Raw genomic sequence first — 9,678 nt, forward strand, 5'->3', positions numbered from 1 at the left:
CTCGAAGGGTCCGACTCTCAAAACTCCATCCAGATTTCAAACGTGTTGGGCATCTATAAAATCCCACAGGTAGGAATGGAGAGAGATATAGTAGCATTATGATATTGCCAGTCTTATTTTCAACTACCCTCCTGTTGACCCCTAGCATCAAATTAGCCTTCTTTACGGCTGCCACAACCTTCAAGGAAATCACTGTTCCCACCAAAGGAACAATAGACCTTCGTCCTTCCTAAGACCTTCCCAATCTCATGTTGGGCTTAGAAATATTTAGGCTTTATCTGAAATCAAACAAGATACAAATCTTCCTTCTCTTCCCAGGTCACTTATGCTTTTGTCTCTCATGTTCTGAATGATAAGAGGCATTTCCCTTTTTTCTACCGGATGGTCCCCAAAGAAGAAGCCCTGTACCCAGGGATTGTCAAGCTGCTCCAGCACTTCCGATGGACCTTGATTGGCCTCCTTGCACCAGACACCGACAATGGAGAGAGGTTCCTGAAGAGCTTGACACCCGTGCTCATCAAGAGCGGTGTCTGTGTTGTCATCTCACAAAGCATCCCAGGACCGAATACAAATGGAGTCTACATTCCTCGTCTTCCATTCCGCAAGTGGAGGCAAGTGCGTGTATTTGTTTACTACGGGGAAATGACTTATTTCTTAAATGGACTACAATTTATACAACAGTTTTTTGACATACTGATGAAATCCATTTTTGGGAAAATCTTCATCACAACAGTTTTGTGGGATGTCGCCCTGGAGCTGATGTATAATAAGATATCTTTCCAACACATCCATGGTATATTTTCCTTCCTCACTGAGACAAGTAAAGGGGCAAAATACGGTGATTTTCTACCCTTTTTCTATGGTATTAAGAAGTTTTGGGAGGATGCTTTTAATTGTTTCTATTCAAAGCATGCATTCTCAGTGAAAGGCCGGACAAGATGCAGAGAGAGAGAGAAACTGGAGAGGCTTCCCCAAGATGATCTGGAAAGAATCCTCTCTCTAGACAGCTACAGGATCTACAACACTCTGCAAGCCTTGGCTCGTGCCTTAAATGCTGCATATTCATCTAGATCTAAGCAGAGGGGAATTGAGAGAATGGGACTTCAAAGGCTACAGCCATGGCAGGTATTTTCTTTCCCTTCATAGACATCTCAACTGAGCATGAGAATTGATTGTAGTGTTGCAGATATTGAATATTGTGCAGTTTGAAATGACTGGAAGCATAGGAACTGGAAGTATTCATTTCCTTTGGAAATGAATTATTGTCCAGGCGCATAGAAATATTATTCACTCTTTACTCGCAAAACACTCTCTCTCTCTCTCTCTCTCTCTCTCTCTCTCTCTCTCCTGCCTTTCAGCCTCCAGGATGTTTGCTTTACCTTCAGGAGAGCTTCCTTTACATATTGACTCTATTGAGTTTTGGAGCCAAAGACAAAAAGGCAGCTCCCTTCAAAAAGGAGATATTGCAATCCAATACCTTCATCACATGATCTAAGGTTACAACACTCACATGTTAGCTAGCAGAGAACAGCATCCAGTTAGTTAATCTTAATCTCAACAAGAGACCGGAGCCCTTTAGAAAAAAACTACGATGGAAAAAACCCAAAGTTTGCAAAACACATTAGCCATTTTCCATTTTAAACCTTCCTTAATACATATACTTTTTTCATTTCTTTTTGCTATTCTTATTCTTGCCTCATTGCACAGCCCCCCGAGCAACTGCTCCCATCATGTGCCCAATTCTCCTTTCCCCGCAAGTTGGAATTATTTTTGGCAGGGGAGATGACATTGATCAGGCTGTCTCTAATCTCTATTCCTTTGACACCCGCTTGACTCTGCTCTGGCTCTCTGCTCCCTCCACCAAGCTCCTGCCTTTCCCTGCTGAAGCCCATATTGGAGATTTCATTCAGTTTGCCTTGAAAGGAAAAACGAACCTAATTTCTGAAACAATCCAAGGGGGCAGCATCCTTCAAAAACATGCTTACTAGGAGAAAATCACACAGAAATGCTGAAGAATTGTGATGAGTTTCTATTATTATTTAAAAAATGCTTCAGAAATGTGGAGAACTGAATTTAAGATTGGGGTTTGTGTGAGAGAGAAAACAGTATGAACCAAAAGTGACAAGATCACTCCATGACTATTTGAGTTTGCAACCAGCCCTAAGCAAAGGGGAAGTGGATTGTCAGTATGCTTCCATCATCATCATCATCATCATCATCATCATCATTATATAATTTTTATTAAATTTTAAATTGAACAATTCCAAATAAATATTTTACAAACTCTAAAATATCCAATGACTTCCCTTCTTCTCTTTCCTTGGTTCATTTTACATCTTATACACCCCTGTATATTTTGCTATAACCATTCAAATCAGTTTTCTACTTTTACATCCATCAAACATTATTTACGTGGTTGAATTTATCTTAATGCTGCCACTGTTTTCAGCTGTATAGTGTTATTTTTCATATATTCAGTAAATGCTTTCCACTCTTCTTTCAATGTATGTTCTTCTTGCTCTCTTATTCTGCATGTTAAATCTGCACGTTCTCCATATTCTGTCCACTTAAGTTGCCAATCCTCTTTAGCTGGGACCTCGCTGACTTTCCATTTCTGGGCTAGCAAAACAGGCGCCTCTGCTTCCCTTTATTCTAAATGCTCTCATCTTTGCTTCTGTTCCAGCTCCACCCTTTCCTAGGAAGCACCCAGTTCTACAATTCTTCCATGGACAGAGTGTATTTGGATGAGAACGGGGAGCTGGCAGCCGACTTGGACATTGTGAACTGGGTGGTGTTCCCCAATAAATCCGTCCTCAGAGTGAAGTTTGGGAGTATCGACAGACAGGGATCCCCAGACCTGAAGTGCTCCATCGACCAGGAGGCCATTGTGTGGCCCAAGTGGCTCAATCAGGTGACGGGGAGTGGAAATCATGCCTGTCATTTTGCTGTCTTTTCTATGAGCTCTAATAAGTGCTCCCTGTTCTGTGGGCTGCTGCCCTCAGTTGCCTGTCAACTCCAGCACTGGGCTGTTGTTCCAGATAGTTCCTACAGCTCCTCTGCTCAGCTGGGTGCCAAAGGAGGCTTCCTGCTAAACTGTGTGAATGGGGAAAGGGGGGTTGTTACATGTATTTCTATCAGTAGTGAATAGCTCATGGCCCATATACAGAACTTTATTTAATGGAGGTCCTTTGTTTTTTTTCTGAATTTAATCATGAATCATTTGTGTAATGGACAGAGATGGGAAATGCTGAGTTTCAAGCTATAGTCTAGATGCTACAGCAGATGACAACATACTATGCCTCAAAGAACAATTCTCATTGACGCTCTTCGTCTTTGTGCCTAGACCCTTCCTACTTCCAGGTGTGTGGAAAGCTGTCGCCCTGGATCCGTCAAGGTGATTCAGGAAGGGAAGCCTCTTTGCTGTTATGAATGTCTTCCCTGTGCAGAAGGGACCATCTCCACTCAGGAAGGTGGGTGACTCCAAGGGAAAGGCTGGCCTTGGGGAAGAGAGAAGGGTTCCGTCAGAAATCTCTCAAAACCAATTCTGGGCAGGACAAGGCTGGTATGGTTCATGTGTGGGAGGGAACTGGGTGGTTCAAATCATCATCATCATCAATCTGTTTTGATTATTATAGTTTGTGATATTGTTCTAAAATGTATCATCAACATTATATATATATAAATATAGTAAAGGAGGATATAAACATGTCAATCACTAAATGCCTGCCCACCCATTTCCCACTTCTTAGCCCTACTATTCATCCTTACTCCAAAAAATACCTTTGGTCAAATGTGAAGGAGTCTAAACCACGGAGCCTCTTGGTCTTGCTGATCGGAAGGTCAGCAGTTTGAAACCATGCGATGAGCTGAGGTCCCATTTCTCTGTCTCAGCTTCTTCCATCCTAGCAGTTTGAAAGCACAACAGTGCAAGTAAATGGATAGATGTCACTGCAGCGGGTAGTAAAGCTACTTCTGAGCTGGGAAGGAGGTAGGGTTGCGGGCCCACCCCCTCCCACACACGCGGGGGCTGGGTCTTAGCCCCCGCAAGATCGAGGGAATCCCCGGGCGTGTCTACGACCTGGCCCGCCAATCGGTGGGCTGTGGAGGCATGGCCTAACCCATTTAAGGCTGGCGCACCCGGGGACCGCCCTCTTTGCCCTGTTCCAGCTGACCGGTTTTTCCCATCCCACCCACCCTTTAGGCTTAGCTAGCTTTGACCTTGGTATGGACTTCGGTTGGTCGCCGCGAGGGGCCTTGTAGGAATTTTTCTACTTGGCGCACTTTAGCCATTTGGTTTTTTCGCCTACCTCATAGCAAAACCTCACAACTTCCTCAGTATTGGCGGTTAGGCATTGGCAGGGGTAATTGTTATGCAAATGAGGGGGGAGGAAGCGCCATAACTTTCCCCCAATGAAAAGGGTAGTCCAGTTGCCCTGTCCGAAACCTAGGGAGGTGAGGGCCTACGGCACGCCCCCGAGCGGTGACACCCATGGGATCCTAGTTGGTGTACTTCAATAGGACTCCCACGGCTGGTGGATAACCCTTCCCGGTCACCATGCCGTGTACTCAATAGGAGCCAATGCCTAAGGCCAATACCTTCCAATTCCTGTAATCAATAAAGTTGTGGCCTTTTACGCCCATTAACCTTACAGAATGTGTTATTAGTCTTCATTTCACAGGGAGGGACTTGCCACGCAAACGGTGTTTCCGTGCACTCTGGCATCCGTCATGGTGCCCCTTTGCACCAGAAGCGGTTTAGTCATGCTGGCCACATGACCCAGAAAGCTGCCTGTGGACAAACATCAGCTCCCTCAGCCTGAAGCGAGATGAACGCTGCACCCTATAGTTGCCTTTGACTAGACTTAACTATCCCGGGGTCCTTAAGGAGGGAGATTGTTATGGACCTAGGGTAGATATTAGACTTCTGCACAGACCTCTGGTCCTCCTTTTGGCCCTGGTATAGGGGGCTCCAAGCAGCCCAACCTGCCAGAGAGAAAGCAGGGGATCTCCAGCCCTGGAATCTGTTCAAAATTTCTTCGGGGTAGAGCTAATGTTTAGAAAAACCTAATTAAATACCTGTAGTGATCTGTGGCTGTCTAAGACTGACTTCTTCTACGACTGAATCTCTCCCAAGACGCTGGATATTGCTCAGGGCTTGGCTGAATCCAGAGTAGTAGACATTACTCTCTCTCTCTCTCTTGCAGATGCAGACCATTGCCAAAAATGCCCAGAAAATCAGCATCCAAACAAGGACCGAGATCAATGTGTGTTCAAGCATATCACCTTCCTAGCCTATGAAGAATCTCTGGGGGTTGTCCTACTTTCCCTTGCCCTACTGGGGTCCTTAGCCACAAGCTTTGTTTTAGGAATCTTTATTAAGTACAACGAAACTCCCTTAGTCAAAGCCAACAACCGGGACCTCTCCTACATCCTCCTCATCTCCCTCCTGCTTTCCTTTTTGTCCTCCTTCCTGTTCATTGGGAGGCCAAGGAAACGGGCCTGCCTTCTCCAACAAACAGCCTTCAGCATCATCTTCTCTGTTGCTGTTTCTTCTGTGTTGGCAAAAACCATCACTGTGGTTCTGGCCTTCCTGGCCACCAAGCCAGGGAACTCAGTGAGGAGATGGCTGGGGAAGAGTCTGGCCAACTCCATTGTCATTTCCTGTTCCTGTGTCCAAGTTGTCATCTGCACCATCTGGCTGGGGATCTCGCCACCATTCCCAGACTCTGACATGCACTCCCAGCCTGGGGAGATCATCCTGCAATGCAACGAAGGGTCTGTGACCATGTTCTATGGTGCCCTTGGCTACATGGGCTTCTTGGCTGCCATCTGCTTCACGGTGGCTTTCCTAGCCAGGAAGCTGCCTGGGGCCTTCAATGAAGCCAAGCTGATCACCTTCAGCATGCTTGTCTTCTGCAGTGTTTGGGTCTCCTTTGTGCCCACCTACCTGAGCACCAAGGGGAAATACATGGTAGCAGTGCAGGTTTTCTCCATCTTGGCCTCCAGTGCTGGGCTCCTGGGCTGCATCTTCATTCCCAAATGCTACATTATTTTGCTGAGACCAGATCTGAATGCAAAGGAGCACCTGACAACAAAAACTAAAGATAGCATCTGATTCTAAAAATATTATTTTTCAAGAAGGTAGGGAAGTGAGATTCTTGAAAAATGATGTTTCAGTTTAAAAAATCTTTACCCTCATTTGATCATGTAGAACCAGCCAACTTAATGGAAGTAGTTATGAAATTTGGATTTGGCTGAAAATTTGTTAAAACATTGGAAGATATAGATCACAGGGAATTCACATTACCAAAATTTTGTAATTATTCTTGGAACAGAACAAGGATGTCCACTGTCACTCCTGTTATTTCTCCAAGTGAATCTCCAGCCCCCGGCTCTCTCACTTCCTCATTCATCATCACCTCCTCCGCTGGTGCTTCTAAGTACCCTCTGTCTTTGAGCTCTTTGCTCTCCTACTTTTAAGGCTTGCCGGGTTCTGGGACATGGTGGGTCTAGAATGGTTTCTAATGACGTGTCAGCCAGATGTTGCTCTGGCTCTCTCATGATTTCCCAACTTTTATCCTCATCTGCCTCTGAACTGTGACTTCCCTTTGTACTGTCTTTGAAATATACTCGGAGTCCCGTCGAGGCAGCTGTGGTATGTGGGCTGCTTGAGTGCGCTGCTGTACTCGGTGCACCTCCTCCCTGTCAGATCCTGAGTCGTCGGTGAGGTCTTCATGGTGGACCCTCGGTTGGGACGGCTGGCTCGGCCGTGCCTCTTGTGTCGACCTCTCGGCAGCTTCCGTTGCCAGGGCCTCCTCCAGAGCGACCTGGAACGTTAGGTTCTTCTTAGCGTAGAGGCGTCGTTGCAGCTTCTCATCCCTCAGGCCACCGACGAGGCGGTCACGAAGCATGTTCTCCAGCTCTGAGAAGTTGCAGAACCGGGCGGCTTGGCGGAGAGAGGTCACAAACCCAGTTATGGTTTCCCCAGGGGCTTGCCGCTTTGCGTAGAAGGCATTTCGACGAGCCACCACTGAGGGCTGTGGCGAAAAGTGCCCCTTCAGCTGTTCCATTATTGTTTTGTATGGAACAGTAGCAACGTCTTCAGGCGCAAGGAGAGCCCGGGCGATTTCAAATGTCTCCTCTCCGCAGACGCTGAAGAATATTGCCCTCTTCTTGGCGTCTTCATCATCGGTGACCCCTTTGGCTTCTAGGAGGAAGGTGAAACGGGAGGCGTACGCTTCCCAGTCTCCAGATGCTGGGTTGAACGGTGAGAAGTTGCTGTCAGTTGCCATTCTGAGTTCCTTGTGTCCCGGAGCTGAAGCCTGGATACACGGTGCGAGGCAGCGGTGCGGCAGGTGGCGGTGCTGCGGTGCTGTGTGTGGCAGTCAGCTCAGCGGGATCCCATCCTCGTCGCCAGTGAAATATGCTCGGAGTCGCAAAGTGATTTCATGCTCTTTATTCAGCTCATAGTGGTGGGGAGGAATGAATGAAAGTCCCCTCAAAGTATCTGCCTTATATACATTATTTACACAATGGGCTGCACATGATTGGCTAATTCCCAATCATGCTGCTGCATTGTTCTTGGACCAATCAGACTGCTGCATTCTGAATCCTATTGTTCTAGGACCAATCAGACTGCTGCCTTTTGGATCCTATTGTTCTAGGACCAATCAGACTGCTGCAGTTTGGATCCTATTCGACTCAGTACATAACAGTCTTCCTCTTCCTCCTCCCTGGGAGGGTCAGGATGGAGAGGTGGTCTCCCCCATTCCTCCCTGGCCCTTGGTCATCTTTGTCAACCTTCACCCCATACCTGCCAACTCATCAATATCTACCTTAATATATGGTGCCCAGAACTGGACACCGTATTCCAGGTGTGGTCTGACCAAGGCAGAATAGAGTGGGACTATTACGTCCCTTGATCTGGACACTATACTTCTGTTGAAGCAGACTAAGATTTCACTTTTATAAACTTTATAGAACTGTTTAGAACTTTTACAGCTGCCTGGAACTTCCAAAACTGTATTGGAGAATCACGGGAGGCGGGAGCCATCCGTACTCCAGACACCAAGAAGCAATCAGGGTGCGTAGCGCAATCAAAGTGGTGCGGGAACTTTATGGTCCTTGTGTTCAGGACCCTTGTGTTTCTGGGACCCATAGATGGTTGTGGGGACATGCAACAGATGACGCTTATAGAGAGCATGAAACCCACAAAAATGTTTAGCTCCATTGGGCCCATAATTTTAAATAGGGGGGAGTTTCAGGGAGCATGTGGAAGATTGGGGGAAATCAAAACCCATTCCTCCTGATCAGAACTGATGAGTTGATGACCACTGTAAGCAGATGAAAACATTAGCAGGATTGCAATAACACTTGTAATGTAGCAATTGCTATGGAGGAAACGGAGTGATGTAAAATATGGACTATTGAACACTATGCAGTTGAAAACCCATGGAGGGGAAGGTGAGAAGTCCAAAGATTTGGAGAGATCTTTAAATATAGATATGTATGGTTGTATTGTTATAATCTTATACTTGCAAAATCAAATAAAAACTATTAAAAGAAAAGAATTGATGAGTTGGTTGTGTTGAGTGCTCACAGCCCATCCCAAGCAAAACGTTCAGGTTCATTGGGCCCTTAAACCAAAATGGGGGCTGAAGGGGCCACATAGGTCAGGGGGACAATTCACATAGGGGGTTCAAGCAACCCACCCTGAAAACAACATTAGGTTCATCCCTCTCTTAAACCAAAATAGGATTTCAGGGGCCACCTGGAAGGTTGGGGCGCTCTAACACATCCCTTGGGATTGCAGGGGGATGAGATGGTTGTGCACAACCTGCCACCCTCAAAAATATGTTTGTGGTGACATTTACAACTACCCCGTTTGGGGTGTCCTAAAAGCAGGAGGGAAAGAAGGAAGAGCACAGCCACTTTTCATTTGTGATGTAGGCTTTTTGCTCTATCCCTCTCACCGTCTGCAGCTGTTTAGGGAATTGACAAGACAGAGGATATTTTATGTACCAAACCTTTCAGACTCGTGCGAGAAATTATGAATCTCTGGAGAAATCCCCTGGAAAAATAAGGATATTTATGAGGCGGGGAAGCATCGCCCTGGCAACCTTCTGGAGTCTCTCTGTGGCTTGAGGAGCAGATGCAGAGCTGGAGAAAACATGTTTGCAAGAACACAGAGAAGCAGCTGCCCTGTTTTGACGTGGGCCAGCATAGGGTGGAAAGGTCAGCTTGGATTTTAAATGGCAATGCATCTTCGTTGGGGTCAGGACCAATATATTATTTTAGGAAGTATGCAAATATATACACGCTCTACATAGAGTACCTACATCTGGACACTGTGAACTCATGAAACCCACTCCCTTTACAAGAATATTCTTATTCTTATTCTTTATTCTTTATTGAGTTTATTTACTGTTGTATACATAGAGTTCTCAGCGAAGTTCACAGAGAAGATCACAACATATATAACCAGAATAAAAACAACAACCCAATAACACCCACACACTGAAAGAAGCCACATTTTAAACGGGTACAGGATGTCAGTCAGGTCAACCAAAGGCCTGGTTAAAGAGGAAGGTTTTTGCCTGGTGCCTAAAGGTGTATAATGAAGGCGCCAGACAAACTTCCCTGTCGAGCCACTGCAGAGAAGGCCCTGTTCTTGTGTTG

General features: G+C 46.1%; 1 protein-coding gene across 1 annotated transcript; it reads left to right on the forward strand.

Moving 5' to 3' along the window:
- Nucleotides 1-381: 381 nt before the first annotated feature.
- On the forward strand, nucleotides 382-6,170 carry LOC309335228 (vomeronasal type-2 receptor 26-like; the record flags this gene model as incomplete). The annotated part of the gene is made up of 5 exons (XM_081850102.1): nucleotides 382-615; nucleotides 910-1,125; nucleotides 2,684-2,911; nucleotides 3,344-3,470; nucleotides 5,205-6,170. 5 exons carry the CDS (start codon nucleotides 382-384, stop codon nucleotides 6,113-6,115), a joined length of 1,716 nt encoding a protein of 571 aa, XP_081706228.1. The 3' UTR covers nucleotides 6,116-6,170.
- Nucleotides 6,171-9,678: the final 3,508 nt, after the last annotated feature.

Source organism: Podarcis erhardii (assembly GCF_964252035.2).
Source record: "Podarcis erhardii genome assembly, chromosome: 2".
Taxonomy (NCBI): domain Eukaryota; kingdom Metazoa; phylum Chordata; class Lepidosauria; order Squamata; family Lacertidae; genus Podarcis; species Podarcis erhardii.